The 16,779-nt window shown below is 40.5% G+C and overlaps 1 protein-coding gene across 4 annotated transcripts in view; it reads right to left on the reverse strand.

Annotated features, from left to right (window-relative positions):
* Positions 1 to 16,779, reverse strand: part of LOC116448664 (glypican-5-like) — a 338,454-nt gene that overhangs the window by 80,903 nt on the left and 240,772 nt on the right. For all 4 annotated transcript variants that reach the window (XM_032119434.1, XM_032119433.1, XM_032119431.1 and 1 more), the window contains one exon: positions 13,944 to 14,094. In XM_032119434.1, coding sequence (XP_031975325.1) covers positions 13,944 to 14,094 — 151 coding nt within the window. The remainder of the gene's footprint in view (positions 1 to 13,943; positions 14,095 to 16,779) is intronic.

Below are 16,779 nucleotides of genomic sequence, written 5' to 3' on the forward strand. Positions count from 1 at the left end.
ATGACCACATCCCAAATCTCAGGGATCAATGAGATGTGCAACGCATGGGTGAAGTGAAAAGAGCAGAGGACCTGAACGCTCACCAGAGGAGGATTTTTCACTATTTACCTTCTAAACTTGCTGGCATTTACCCAGCGGCTGTGACCACCATGGAAAAGGATCATTGCAAAGACTTAACCGCAAGGCTCTTTCAGGGGAACACAGCAAACACAGAAAAGTTATCCGCACCAAAACCAAGGCACATATCTGCAAAATAGGAGAAGGAACCCTTAAGTAAAGACACACCTGTGCCAGTGTTTGTAACACAAGGGAACAAATAAAGAAGAATCTCTATTTTATAATAGTATTCTGCTTTTAAAAAATTACATTATTAAGGTGTATAATCCATAAATCCATCTAAAAAGAATGCACATGAAAGAAAGGGATTGTGTTTGATGATATAAAATATAACTGGTGATAGATTACGCTGCACTCCAGTGTCAGCAGAACATAAAGCATTTGAAAACAGTGATTTGATTTTTAACAAGATGCACAGATTTTGTCCATGGTTAGTCAGAAGCACTGTACTTTACATAAATGCTTCACAAATGGTGACACAGTAATTACAGCACCAGAAAATGGCCACTATCTATCTGCTCTGCACTTCACAGACTAAACAGAGATTTCATGCATAATGAATACACTTGTGTTAGCGCAATACACTTTTTCAATATTATTTTATAAGGTGAGAATAATATAAATTTTAAATCGTTATTCAAGTGTTACATCTATTTTATCACTAGTTACATTTTTAATAAAATGCAACTTTGCTTGAAGCACACATAATGTTTGCATAATCTGTGGAAGAAAATTGGCACTCTAGGAATTTATAATTCGCTTATTCCTTATAAAGCCTTCTTTTGATGTATTCTGCAGACTGATAGGGTTTCAGTGTATTTATACAGATATAAAAATATTTTCTGTGGTTGTGTATTTGCTCCTTTGAATAGATTTCTTTACAGTTTGCAATACATTTTCATATAGTTTGCAAAAATAAGCTTATGATTTATCTGCAGTTTAAAAAATTCATTTCCAATCTTCTTTGATACAACATACTTCCAATTTTTGTTGTGACACAGATTATGCAAATGTGCTCAACAAAGAGGATGCAAAGTGATTTTAAAGCAGAAGTTCAGCTGACAGTGCCCAGGCTGCTGTGTGAACTCAAAAAGATTGGGGGTTTATAGACCCATGGATGGACATTGATTACTTGAGGCTTTTCTTAGATTAATGGGGAGGCTCCCACTGGGCATTTCCCAGTGATGCATTTGGGTATGATACCGAACCCCTGCTATGTCCCCATTAGTGTCACACATCTTTTTCATTTACTGACAAGATGTCAAGGACCTGCTAACATGTCATAGGACTCTGGAACATGATTAAAGTGGGGGTTTTTTGATAAAGCTCTTTTCAGTTCCTGATATCCATGCAGAGTTTATGTCAAAGCTTAAGGCAGCTTGGAGACAGCCAGTACCTTCCTACTCAAGTGTGTAGGACTGCACATCCAGCAGAATCCCTGGGAACAGGTGAGAACCACACGGGGATGCTGCTTTCAGAGGAATCTCACATGCTGCTCACCAGTGCAGGAATCCCCTCTCAGCACCAAGGGACCTGAGCAGGAAACACTGCTCTATGAAAATCTGCATTCCCAACCCCATGGGATCAGGAGGCCACAGGGAACAACACACACCAGTGTCTGTGGATTGGAGAGAGAAAGGAGGGAGTTCTTCCATGTGCAGACACTGAAACTGTGGAGGCAATGACTGGAGTGTAGTAGGTCAGATTGCTGAGAAGCTGTCTGGCTTTCTTACAGGGCAGTGCCATATTCCACCCTGTCAGAGGGGAAAAACATATAAACATGTGATAGTGCCAACCACAGAACTGCTCTGCAACTACAAGAAAAGCCTCCAAATATGAGGCTTTGAATATGACTAAGCCTCATGACTCAGAGCCTCTGCTGATGCTCAGGGCTTTTCTTCTGCTTTGGAAAAGCAAAATCCAGGCAGTACCTGGCTGGTTCCATGCTCCAGTTCATCCCTTGGAGGGCTGGAATGAAATCTGCAAGGACAGTGGTTGGAGAGACCCTGGAAGGCAGGGATTAGGCAAAGAACTTTGAAGAAAAATCCCCCATCTAAGGTCCATGGAATGAACACAACTGCAGCAGGTATTGACCAGGTTGCCTGGAACATGTGGATGTTTCTCACACCGCAGACCCAATAAAAGGAAAGAAGTTCCCACAGATTTAATAAAAAAATAAAGAGCTCCCTGAAGACAGAAAAACTAACTTCCAGTGAACATGAGTAGCTGGTCACTTTCAAAAATAGTAATTTTTATAATGTGTGAATATAACATGAATATTTCAATTCCCAGGACTATTCTGCAAGTACTTTTTATGATGAGTGATAAAATGTTCCTGCTTGGATGCAATTGTACTAAACTACTGTAATGAAATTCTCTGTCTGAACTTGCAATAGAGCTGTATCCCACTTTTGGGAGGATACTTTACTACCAATAGTTTGAAATGCGGCCATGACCTCTGTAAATCAGAATATTAAAAAAACACGGTGTCAGTGTTGTTTAACTGGAACCAATGTAATTTCTGTGCTTTGGCACAGGCCAAGCTCATTGCTGCAGATCACCCTGGGCAGTACCTTTGCAGTAGCCTTAGGGTTACTAACCTGGACAGGAAGGAGGAGGGCAGCAGAATCCAACCCTTTGTTGGCTCAAGCTTTTGTCTCATTAAGTCAAAAGCAAAATCCCCGGTGATAATAACCGGGTCAGAATCAGGCCAAACTCTCTCATCTCTTTTTTTTCTGGCCTTTATAATCTTTCTTGTGAATTTCAGAATATAACGCCTTTAAATCAAGAACTTTCTGGCTAAAAACATCAAGCTTGCTATATAATATTACTATTATTATTATTATTATTGTAATAAAAACTATATATTATACACAGGGGGCAAAATATTCCAGCTTGAATCGATATTTTCCCTTTTGTGTTCAAAACCTACAAAAATATCCCCTTAAATTAACGTTCTTCCAATTGCATATGTACAACAAATGTTTCCGTTTTGGAAAATGATCTCTTTTCAATACAGAAACAAATTTGTGGGTTTTTTAATAGGAAGAAAACTGTTTTCCCCCCATCAGCTCTACTGTTTTTCTATTGTGGAAGAGATTTATCCTGATAGAGTTTAGCCCAAGGCGCTGTGCTTGCCCCTCCATGTTCAGGTTACTGCAAATGTTCTTTGTGCTGGCTGTCCTTGTAGCAGCATCCTGCGTGTGCTGCAGCTCCATACATATTTAAACAGGCTGTTGCTTTACAAGCACATGTTCAAAAGATTTTATCTAATCAAATTTTAAATAGGAAATTACTTGTCTGACTTCACATCAGAAAGCTATTCCTTTCCCTGCTGCTCCAGATTGGATTATTAGGACTTCACTACTAAATGGTCAGCAGCGTGTCTGAGTCACCAGTCTTAATTCTGGGCTATAAATATCAGATGATGATTTAACTAGGCAGTTGCAATACTGGAGGAGCAAATTCTCTTTAATGTCTTTAATTTTGAGATGAATGGCAAATAGTTTTGAAAGCTGAGAACTTCTAAGGTTCTCCATGCAAGTAACAGCTTGATCAGTTGATTTCAATGTCTCCCTCCACCTTCTAGTGATTCCAAGAGGTTTTCATGCCCACACTGACCCAATCCTGCTTATCTCTGAATTAACTGCTAACTGTGGGCAGCAATTCCATGGTAAATGGGCTAAAGCTGTGATGGTGAGAATGTTAAACGACTTTTACAACTAAATTGAATAAACTGTGAAGGAGTAGTTGTTACCCTCACATGCTACCTGCCTCATCACTGTTTAACATTCCTACTTCATCTGGACTCCACATGAGAGTTTATGATCTGCACAGTGACACAGATTGTACTGTCTGCATATTCAAAAGTAGGAGTTTGCTCCCCAGAATATACAGTTACTGCTTTCACCTCCTCCAAAATGCTAATGACGTTTCTCCTGAAAGGCACCAGACCAATGTGTCTCACCCTTTCTGGGAAATGTAGCTGCCCATGCAGGTTGCTGGTGCAAGGAAGGTTTGCTTGTGCAAATCACACCTGGCTCAAGAATGTGCATCATTTCAGAAAGCATTAAAGCAGGAAACAGACTTAAATCTCACTGAAATGAAGACTAATCTGCAAACTTGACAGAATTGTTTATTTAGAAGATGAACAAACTAATGTGACATAAGATACCTCAAGAGATTAAAAAACCCCAAACTAAGAACATTTTCTTAATTTCAAAATACTTTTTTGTCATATTCAAAGTTTGGTTGGTTCCTTGTGGCATTTTATTTAAGAAATAATTCAAATTTGGCTTGACAAACTATTAGGCATTCAGAGAAGAACAAGCACAATAGGGGGCTGAGAAACTGATTAAAGAAGACAGCCTAAAGAAGGTTAGACAATCTGTCTAAATCCTAGAAGACAAGAAGACAAGGAAAGAAAACATTTTCTGATTGTGATATTTAGGAGCTTGAACTAGGAATAGAATGTAATTCGGAAAAATAAAAGCTTCTGATACAAGTAAATATGAGGGGCAATTACTGGAGGCAAATAGAGGAAACCAGACTAACAAGGGTGTTAAAAGAAGTGCTGTAGGATCTTGTATCCAGCTGACTTTTCCATCATTGAGAACTATGCTGATGACCCTTAGTCATCCATAATTTAGAGACTTCACCCTGTTTGTAGAGAATCAGGGTCCACACTTCAGCATGTCATATAAATCCAAAAGGGTTTCTAACTTCCCTCTTTTGCAAGTTATATCTGGCTCCTGAGTTTGGGACTACTGGATGATATTACAGCCTAACACACCCTAAAAGGCCTCTGAAAGGTGTCAACTGTCCTGTCCATCCTGGAAATTTCAGGGAAATGTTACTTGACTGCTTTCAGGATCAGAGGACAGAAATAAACACTCTTAAAAACCAGCAGACAGGAGACACTGTGGGATAAACCAGATGCAAAATCACCCACTGAGGAATAATGTGCTTAATCTTCAAACACTTTTCAGGGAAGGTATTTAAGTACATGCAAGATCATCAGCTGGTTTAAGTTCTTTTAAAGTACCTTGATCTCAAGGGAGCCAGATCCAGCCCTGTAAATTCTTGATCCTGTTGATATGTCACATACTTTAGCCTGAAGTTCTGTTCTTTTTGTAGTAAATCAAGTATAGAGTACAGAGCAGTTGTGCTGCGCTCTCTATTACTGCAAAACTAAACTGTGCTTTCTTTCAGGGTATTGTTTGGTCCTAAATTTCTCAGCTGAGACATTCTGATGGCGTATCTGCTGGCCTCAGGCACAACAGAACTCTTTTAAGGAGTATTGTTTTACCATAAAATGGACTGTCAAGGAATAGAAAACCTCAAAATGTGCACCTGGTGTACTCAAGGCAGCTTCTTCCCAAAAGCAAACACAAAACACCCCCAAGAAACACTGGTTCAAGAAAGGGAGGGAGGGAAAAAACAAACCAGAGCAGCTCTTTCCTGTTCTAAAAGAACAGCAACTGCTTAGGCTTTCTTTATGAATCATAAAACAAGGGAAGACATCAAGCACGGAGAAACAGAAAGTGTATTTTCATTTGTCAGTAACTTTCAGTTCTATTTCCACTGCCAAACAGCTGCACTACCTGCCTTACACTTGCTGTGTGCAATGACAGATGACAGAGGGCTTCTTAAAGCCTTTAAGGTTGCAGTAATTCATAACCTCACCTTAATTAACCTGGAAGAATTTACCGTTGGAAGAAACAAGGCCCAGGGTTTGATTTTAGTATCTTCTTTCCTTGGAGAAATGTGTGGGTGTTTTTCCCCTGGATATCCTCATGTGCAAACACATTGCCTCTCACAGCAAGAGCTGTGGATAGGACTGAACTCCTGAAACAGTGGAGCGCAGCAAATGCTCCAAACCAGTGTGGGGTGGAAATGGCACAGCCATTCCCTGTGTTCAGTTCCTCACTCTCTGCTCTCTCCAGTGAGCAGCGAGGCCTCCACGGAGGAGCAGAGGTGGCAGAGGTGACAAGGGTGCAGCACAAGGAGCAGGAACCAACGTCCCTGTCACTTGGCTCTGGCCAGGTATTCTTCCCTTGTGTGGCACAAAGAGCAACTCGCAGGTGACCATTTACCTGGGGCTTACAGGATTGTTTGGACAATTTATAATCTAATGGCATCACTATTTTAAAGGGCGCTTCCCTTAAGTTATATGAGTTATCTATTCTGGAGCAATTTGAAGGACCTTTCATTGTTAACTCCTCTTAATTAATTTTGGCTTTATGGTATTTTGGGGGCAAATTGCCTTAGCCTTCACATTTATCCTATTACTACGTGGCATGACCGCGAGAGCTCTTAGGTGAATTTCTCTTCAGAAGGACCTAAACGACACAGCTCATGAAAGCTCCATGTGAAGGTTTTACTCTCCCTTTAGCTTTGGCCTCTGAACTCCGGGTGCCAGCCTGCTCCTTGCAAATGACATTCTCAGAAAAAAAACACCACGACTGTAGGGTCCAAGTATGCACCTGCAGACTGCTCTTATAGCCTGAATCAAGATGTTCTGTTTCATGTGTTTAGCAATACAATTTTTCTTGGAAACCTGTCTTTCATATTTTAGCCATCAATCACTAAGTTGCTTATTTTTGTTCATGCTCTTGGTGGTTTGACTATTGTCCTGTTTGGGACCATTCAGCTTTCTGATACTTCTGTTTAAAAGAAGTCCATTTTATTAATACCTGTGAGAAATGCTACTGAGTGGGAACTCACTGGAAAATGAGATCAATGAGTTTTCAGTTTAGGACTGTTTTTAAAACTCATCTCAGAAACATGTACACATGGAGTTGCTCCTTTGGAAAGTAACTAGATAAAATACTGCTGACAACGGCAGTGAAAATTGTTCTGCTGTAATAAGTGTGTTCAAGGGACAGAGATTACTGGTAATATTTTTAATAGGAAGTTGGTAAAAGCGCATTACCCTTCAGTGATCTCCAGTGCAGTCTCTAATGACTGCTTATACAGAACTACTGCAAACACTTAAGCCCCAAATGTCTTTATCTTGATCTCTCCAATGTTTAATTTCTTCCTACAGAACATGCATTGGAAGGCTTAGGGTACCCTAAGAAACTAAAATGCTTTACCTTTTAAATTTGTCTAAATGGTGCTAAAATGATCAGAAATGTGCTGTAATTTAAATTTCTCTGGTGAAATGGTAAAATTGCATTTCCCCAATTACCATTTTACCTCTTTGAAGGCACCAGAGATAGTTCCAAAGCTGTTCAGAGAGTCACAGAGCTGGCACACAGTCTGTTATTCCTCTGGCTACTGCTCTGATTAGCATTAGGAGAAATTCCTGCAGGGAACATGTTTATCTGGTTGTGCAGAAAGTAATTTCTACAACCTGGCAAAAACTCCTGTCTTGAATGGATCTAAGCAGGGGCTCTGATGGTACTGGGAACTCTCACCTCACGTCTAGGAGTCAGAATCTGAAGGAACTGAAATCCCATTCCTTTACACCTTGAACTGTCATGCAAATGCTGAGGCTGAGGAAGGATGAGGAATGATACTAATATTCTTCTCCTGTTCATTCCAGTTAAAATTATACTGTGTAATGCAGAACACTAAACAAAAAAAAACCACCTTATTCCTGTATTGGCAGATTATAACATAGATTTATCCAGGGGAAGAGATGAGGAAACCTCCTTCTGTCTTTTTTTTTTTCTCTGCCCTTGCAACACTCTCTTCCCTTCTCTGAAGCCCCTCTGAGCTGCCCTCTGATCCCAGCTGCACAGAGCAGAGCCTGCAGGAAATGCCACTGTCACCCAGAGAATCTCTCAGCAAAGTGTACCCAGGAGGGAAGAGTGGGGCACCACTATGAGATCAAAGTAACTCATCTCAGGACCAGATCTTACCAAGTTCAAATTAATAATCAAAAATCTGTACTTTTCATCTTGATTGTTTAGGTTTCTCTGGTTTTCTCTGCTCCTATGTCTCTTCCCAAACTGTATCCTAAACAGAAGCCAAAGCCAGAAATTCACCAGCTATGGAACTACCAGTCACTCTCCCCCACATGTGCTGAAGGCCCTGGCAGGGTTTGCTTATGCTCCTCCTGACAGAGGCTCATGTCTCTCTACCACCCCAAATGGCAGGCATAAGGTTGAGTTTTCTTGAAAAATCAAACTTCTATTTAACCTGCTACTGTGCTGTTTTGTGGACAGAATGAGGCATTTACACTGAGGGCAATCTTGGAATTTATAGGTTCTCTAAAAACAGAGTTGGAGATGAAATATCTTGAGCAACAAAGGATGTAGAAAAATGGCTATTCAAGGCAGCAGGATGGGGAGGAGGTGTGATGGAGAGGTTTCTCTAGGCAGGAAGATAGAAGACACTGAAAATGCAGCATTTCTGTGAGCCAGGATCATCTGTGAGGACGTGTGGCGATGAGAAGCTGATGAGCATGGCTGACTGCCAGCAGATATTATGATCTCAGAATATCGATGTTTTGTACTAATAATTACAAAATCAGCAGCTGTACAACTGCATATTTGGATAAATACAAGTGTAAGTGCATCCTGTGACACGGTGAATGGAAATGAAGTATGACTAAAATGATAGGTCATACAGTAATACTGATGCCAAAAAACGACAGACAAGCTGGGAGAATGATAACACAGTAAAGCATTAAAGGATATTGATATTCAAAAGGAAAAAACTGATAATGAAAACATTCATAAGCAGTCAGAGAAACACATTAAATTTCCATTGCTGTTGAGAGCAGATACAGATCAGACAGAAGACAATAAGAAAAAAGAAAATTTACTTGTCTGTAAAGGCATATTGGGACAAAAATGCATCCTTCTCATAAGCCCTAAATAAGAAATCTACAACCAGGATAATCTCTTCAGATACTCTGAAAGATAAGCAGAAAGATGGGGATTGTCCACACAGCCAAGAAGAAAGCCAAAGGTTGGAATCATGTCATCTGAGTGTTCTAAGTAGATTTGTTACAAATTCCTACCCAGGCAATGAACTGTGACAACAGGCAAGATATTCAACAGGGATGTCTGAAATCTGAAAGTTCTTGTTAAAGGGAGGGAGCTTCATGAAGGAATTAGGAAGAAGTACAGAAGAAAACTGTTACTGGGATTAGGTAAGCATTTGGCAAACATCACAGTAATAAAAAACCATTTAACCCACAGTCATGGTCAAAGTCTGCCTGGGATGTCCCAGGATGTTTGCTTACTGAATGCCTGCACTGACAGACACGATTTAAAGTATCGTATAAAATCTGCTGTGCCTGATGGTCAGCAGTGGTCAGTCACTTCTTATTATTCCATGGAAACCCACTGCTTTTGCAATGGGGACAAAGCAGAAGACCATCTCTGTGTAGAGCAAGGCAGTGAGCCAGGAGAAGGCAAAGCTCTGCATTTCCATTTCCCAATGATCTCAAGTTTCAAGGAATGTCAAAAGGAGTGGGGTTAACACCTGTCCCACCTGAGGGCTGAGCTTTTTGAGCAATATATAGATTCTAACCTCAGAGAGGTGAATCTGGTGCAAAGACTGCAGTTCAAGTACACCAGACATTTGGGGTTGTCTATTCTGTTCAGTGGAGGACGGCCCAAGGATGGACTGAACTGTATTTTCCTTAACCTGTGCTGTTTGCTTGCCCTTCCAGCCAGAGGACTGCTGTAGTCCAGCATGAGCTACACTCCCTGGGACTTTGCATGATGTTGTATCAGGCTCCTCTAGACAGAAGCTTGGATTAATTTCTGTCTTGCGCTGGCTGTGTGAGACATCCAGCCTCATATACAGTGATACAGGAATAGCTGGGTCCCCCGTGCATGCAGGTGTGCTCATGGACTCATGCCCAGAGTGGTATCAGCACCACCTTCTTCACCACAATGCTTCACAACTTCCACACAGCCCAGAGCTCCACACAGCTGGCTTTGGGCTTGCACTAAAAGCAGGCCCCTATCTGTGGCCTAAACAATTCCTCCACCTTTGTTTAGCAGCGAATCACCTGATGATTTCCCTGAACTGAAACCTAATGTTGGTTGTCATTGCTTGGGTGGGGCCTCATCACAACACAGAGCTGGAAATCAGAATTCCTTGCATAAACTTCCTTCCCACTTTTCACCAAATAGGCCAAAACATTTTGCCCCCTGAACAGCAGAGGCAGGGCACAATGTGAATCTGTTGCTGCCCTATTTTCATGAGCAGCATGACACTCATCCCTCTCCCTCAATCCTGCAGGGCACTGAGCAGTCCCTGCTCTTCTCCAGCACCACCACCTTCATGTAAGGGCTGAAGAACACAGACTAACACCAGTGGACTCACGCTGTGATCAGGTCCATGTTAAGACTGTGATTCTGAGAGCAGGCTGGGCTCAGCAAGGCTCAGCCTGAGATGCTGTTTTGCCCTTCTGCCTAAGAAACCTGCAGGACTGCAGCAGGGCAAACCACAGAGCGACTTCCCCATCCACGCTCAAGATTTATATGGCTTGCTTTCCTCTTCTTGAATCTCTCCTGACAAAACTTTGTTCAAAGATGATTCACAGATGTTGTCATTAAAAAGTTGGTACTTGCCAACAAATAACACATGGGCCTGCTTGAGAAACTGCTGTTCCCACAGCTTTCCCCAAGAAGAGGTACTCGTGGTAATTGGTAAAGCCTGTGAGAATACGACATTATAAAGCCTCTTCTACCATCCATAATTTTTGAAGACAATGCTGGTTTCCTGAGAATTTATCTTGTTCATATAAAATCATTTGGATAAACACATGTGATAGAGAATAGATAATTAAGCCCATTATCATTAAAGAAGTGTTGATCTTTTCAGGTAATAGCGCATGTGTCAAACAAAGACTTATTTGAAACAAAGATAAACAAAACCCCAGCTAATAGATAGCCATGTATCTTAATTACAGACATTAAATAAAACTATTGACTGATATGCAGGCATGAGTCTCAAAGGCTAGAAGGTGGCAAACAAAAGGACAGGATTGTACTGTCCATTGCAGGATGAGGTGAACTACAGAGATTGAAATCCCCAAGCAAAAGGGAATTAAAATAAACAAACAGAGGGAAAAGGGTTTATACAATGACCTGGCTGGAATATACACACATAGATTCACATTTGTGCTCACCCACTCAGGACATGCTGAAATCTAAAACCCAGGAGCCCAGCCCTCTGTCAGCAGCTGGGAAAAGCAACATGGGGAGAAAGCAATGGACCCTGTCTGGGGAGATCTTTACTAATAGCTATGAACAGAAATGTTTCATGACGGTAACCCATATATTGATGAAATTCCTGGCCATTTATCGGTAAGGAAAAGGGGTTTTTTTTCTGGGAGGTGGAAAGAAATGAGCATTTGGTAGGTTTTCAAAAACTAAAAGCAATCTCAGTCCTTTGCAATGCTCTCAACACACATAGAGCAGTAAATATAATTTTCATCTATGTTTTGAATAAATGACAGATGTAGTACATATTTACTACATTTTCAATTCTGCATTTTAGAGGTTGACATTGAAATACTTTCCTCTCTTTTTCATAGGCTTGTTGTTAGAAACATGACTGCTCTGCCAAAAAGTCTGTGTTTGGAAAGGCTTTTATTCCTTCTTTATTCCTTTTGTTCTGCTGTATGACTCTGTGCTCCAGCATGCCCTGAAGAGCTTAGTGGCATTTTACAGCTCTCATTTGTGTCTCACCCACACCTGTAAGGACGTTCCCACTGACTTCACCACGCTTCAAATCAGGGCTCGATTTGGAATCTAGCTTTAGTGCCAATTCACGACTCAATTTCCAGGCAAGCAGGGAACAGGCAATGTTGTCATGTTCTACTTCCACAAAACAATGGTTAGATGTACTGGACAGGTTTTAAGCTTAGGAAATACAAGTTCACAGGCTGTACAACTGCCAACATCATCTCACAGACATGCAGAAAGAGGAAATTCAACTCATCTGATGTTTGTTTTTCTTTAACATTCTATTAAAGCAAAGCAGCTCCATAATGAGATTACTGCGTTTTATCTCTTAATTGTATCCAGATATGGAAAAGAGATTTACAGCTAGTGGCTTGTATACAGTACAATATTTTAAAGCTAATTATGATAGAGCATTACTATTGTCACACAATGAAATACTTATTCTACTGTTATGAATCAATATCATTTTCTAAAATTTATTGTAATTACATTTTTAATTGGATATACACCCTGCTAAATTCTGAAACAGCCAGTTATATAAATACAATTCTTTTAAATCCAGGATGATATCAGCATAAAATATTTTAATTAAATAGATTGCAAAAAAGGAGAAAAAATGACATTAAGTAGCTTTCCATTACTAAAGCCAGCTGAAAGTCAAATCTTGAAAGTATTCAAGGTTTTATTTTTGAACTCTGCCATTGTCCATGGAAGCATGGATACACATCCTCCCCAAATGCTGTATTAATAGTTTGATTGTTCATTGAAGACTACCTAGCACCTGGCTTTTGTTTCCATTACTCCACGCAGAGAGGAAATCATATTACAGTATTTATCTTCCTAAATCCCCAGGGTTGAAAACATCTAAAAGTCTTGTCTTTGCTTATGGATCAAATACAGTAAACAATAAAAAGCTAAGCAATGAGTTTTAAAATAACATTGTATCAAAATTCCTCTGTTCAAAAATATTGGTGTAGATGGTGAAAACCTCTGTTTGATCTGACAGTTTTAATTACTTAACTTTTAAAAACAGTGTCCCTATGTGATGATACCTTGATCATACAGGCCATCAATGCAAACTATAATTCAAGTATTTATAAGCTGATACTGCAAATTAGCTTTAACACGCTGCACACATTTCAAAGTACATCTTTAAGCTTGATTTTCCCGAACAAATATTCACAATAGGGACAAATGAAGTCTTGACCACAGGCTTATCACAGCATGTTTGCAAACCTTACCTGAGTAATGGGATACCTCTTCCCCCTCTCCACTCAGTGGCAAAGAGACAAGTAAAAGGCATTTGTTTATCTCAGCCGAACCAAGCAGCAGTTTAAAACCTACCTGAGCTCCAGCCATCTCAATGAACATTGTTTTCAACACTCTTATACCTGTATTTCATGTATTTATGATCCAATCCACATTACATTTACATACACTAAGGTAAATTAAACCAGTTACATTTTGGTGAGTTAAAATGAATCACAACTTAGAGATGAAGTAAAACAGTAATATCAAGTATTTAGAAACACTTTACTTCTTAACAAGTTACTGAAAGGATTTAACTACATATTATATTGCCAGTATGTTGGTGGAAGTTGTCAGATTCTGAAGTTGATTCTACACTTGATGGCATATTATCCAAGTAATTTCATGAATAAACATTGCAGAATGCAATATCTGAAAACTATCAAGAAATTTCATTTAACCAGCAGTTCACCACTAGGGGAAAACCCCACAGTACATCCTATGTTTTTTTCAAGAATATATGCTTTCAGCCAACTCTGGATCATCCTTCAGTATCATTATGCAATAAATAAATGTTTATGTTAACACTTAGCATACTCTATAAGGTCATCGATTTTCTATTTATCTGAAGAGCCCACATTATCTAGGAAGGCTTTTCAGTATTCTTGTGATCCAGATTTCATTGCAGACATTATTCACTCCAAATTTAAGTCTTTTATCTGTCTGCCAAGTGTTAAATAATATTGGGTTACTGCCTGTATCATTATATTTTTACTGCAGCTCTTCACAGATTAAGATTCAAATCCTTTGAATTTAGTAGGATTTTAACAGCAATTCAAGCAGCGTAAGTCTTAGCTCTGTTCACCTAATTGTGACACGTGCATTTCTAAGCTAAGTGCCCACAGAAGCTGTATTTACCTGCTGTGTGTATCCTGTCACCAGATCCTTGGCAGCCATCCTCATCATCACAATCTCCGCTTGACTCCATCTCCTCACTTCTTCCACCCCCACTGCCAGCATCTCGGGGACCCCATCTCTCCAGCTTCAATTTTGCCTTCTCAGCATCCAGCTGAAACGGAAGAAGTGGCAAACCAACAATGGTCAGACTATTTACACAGTTCCTACCCCTGGCGACCTGGTTTGTAAAGCAACAAACACTTTCTCATGTACTTTCAAGAGCAGCTCCTCAAGCTGGAGGCTGTTTCTGGCAATGGCATTCAAATATTTTGGAATAACAGATTATGCAACCAAATGTTCTCCACCGTAGATGACCAGGGGCACTTAGCAACTTTTAATTGAAAATATCACATCTACCAGTGCTGTTCCTACACCTTTTCCTTTGCCAACCACAGTTTGGGGAACACTTGCTAATGATGGTACAATCTGCCAGCTGTCCAAGTACTTGTTTTGAGTGATTACAGTTGAAGACCATGATAAACTTCACAGCTGAGGGCATTTGCTACTTTTCATGATGGGCTTGGTCACTTGGAGACCTTGTCCCTGGATATGACCTTTAAGATGGTGCCATTTAAGATGCCTGTACCAACTGCATGTTGTTCATTAGATTTCACTTAAAATATATTTTTAGGACTGAGTATAGAATAAGAAAACCTTTTCTAAAATAAATCTAAATATGTCATGCTAGGTCATGCTTGCTCCAACAACATATTTACCCCCCAAACTCAGATGTTTGATCTTCAGGTAACTCTTTCTCCTGCTGTCACCACAAACAGCTGCCTACTATTAGCACTGTGGAAATAAATGATTTTTCAGCTCACTGGTAGTTCCAAAAGATGAAAAATCCTATTTCCTTGGGAGTGAATCTAAATCCAGCCTGTGCAGGGCACACCAAGAGCAGAACTATCTGGTTAAAAAAAAAAAAAACCCAAATGGCTCAGACTAATAAACCGTGTTATAAGGCAAATATTCGTCAAGCAAGGATGGTCCAGGAGAAGCCTGAACCTTTCCCCCACACCTGAGGAGCACTGACCAAATGGAAAGACTCTGTACTGCCCTCAGAGACTCTGCACTGCTGTCAGATTGTGGATCTATCCAGTACCCTCAATCACAAGTATCTTCCTCCTAAAGAATTCCAGATCCATTTCAGGCTTTGTGATCTGCTTCATCCCAGAGGACTGATTATTCTTGGTACTGAGCAAAACGTATTTTGAAATGTAACACTTTGGAGATTCAAACACTAAAAGGAGGTGTTCTGGGAGCTGTGGGTGAACTGCAGCACAAGGCTAATACAGCTGTATTAACTGGACTGAAAGGATGGTGATGGATGCAGCAATTTCTCTGTACTGGGAAGCTTTGTGTCACAGTCTCTTTCTTCTTCAGATGCTGGGAGCTGCCATCCTCCACTCCGGGGCTGACAAATGCTTGGAGCAGTGCGGCAGAGATCCAGTTCTGTGGAACAACAGATGCCAACTTCTACATGGCAGAACTCAGGAAACTTTGCAGCCTTTCACTGAAGAGATCAGTTTGCTCCTTCTGAAGACACAAGTAACTCCACAGTGCAGTGGGAAGATCAGTAAGTGGGAGGAGAGGGTATGGACTCCAGTGGGGAAGCGCACTGTACACTCTCTAATTGTTACTGCATGTCTGTTTTTTATAAACCAGTTGCTTAATGTTGAGCCTTGTTATTCACAGCCATGAAGACTGATGTCACGGCAATACAAAACAACATTTTCTTAAACAATTGGAAAATTTTGCCTACGAGGGTGAAAGATAACTCAGCTCTTTCACAAATTTATTGGGTCCTGACCATATTAGAAAAGACTCATTCATTCTTAGTTATAATTCTTCAGAATGAAAAGAAATGGCTGAGTGGCACACAGAACAGACACAAAATTTAATAAAATCTTTTAATGACTGTTTCCCAGTCAGAGCAGAAATGTTTACTGCCTGTTAAGGCACTCCTTTTCAAAAATTTGATTTCATTCATTGCCCATGGTCCAAATCCTGACCTTGCTCAAAACAAGTAATACTTGAACCAAATAGGCCCCACCTCCAAACAAGAAGCTGAACTTTCCAGCATGGTGCACTGCAGCACTTCTGGGTTCTAGTGCCTTCACTGCAGCAAGAGAGGAGCTGTAGCCCAGATCTGCATCTCCTCCGCATCTCTGAAGGCACATCCAGCCCTTTCTTGGCTTGTCAGCAGAGAGGGCCACCAAATTACCCAGAGCCCTGATATCCAGGTTCACCATGACCACTTCACATCAACTCAGGTGCAATCTACCAACCCTTTTCACCTTGGATACCCTTTCCCAGCCTCTTTACAACAGAGCTTTCATGTCCTGTGGCTACCACTCACCTAGAACGATGGACCAGAGCCTGACTTTGTGCATCAGTAATGGTTTATCTACAAATAAATCATTCCAGGAGATGAAATAGTGTAGCCACATCAGTGAGGAGCTTCAGACACACCATGCAACTCTGTTGAGTAGGCAATGTCATCATTTCATAGTGACTTGTGACACAGCACCCTTCTCATTTTCAGATTCTGAAGGCACAGCTGTCCTTTGGCTACTGCCACAGGACTTCAGTGAGATCCGTGTTTCAGTGCAATAGCAAAGCTCATGCCAGCATGTGCCAATCTCCTTTTTTTTCACAGAATAATAGAAACCTGTCCTAAAGGCCTGAAACTGCACCAAAATAGCACAGACTGCATCAGGTTGGACTGGGATGGTGCAGGCTTTAGAAGATCATAATGCAAGACATTAACCATCACTTTTTACTCTCTGGGTCCAGG

The sequence above is a fragment of the Corvus moneduloides genome, chromosome 10 (assembly GCF_009650955.1).
Source record: "Corvus moneduloides isolate bCorMon1 chromosome 10, bCorMon1.pri, whole genome shotgun sequence".
Taxonomy (NCBI): domain Eukaryota; kingdom Metazoa; phylum Chordata; class Aves; order Passeriformes; family Corvidae; genus Corvus; species Corvus moneduloides.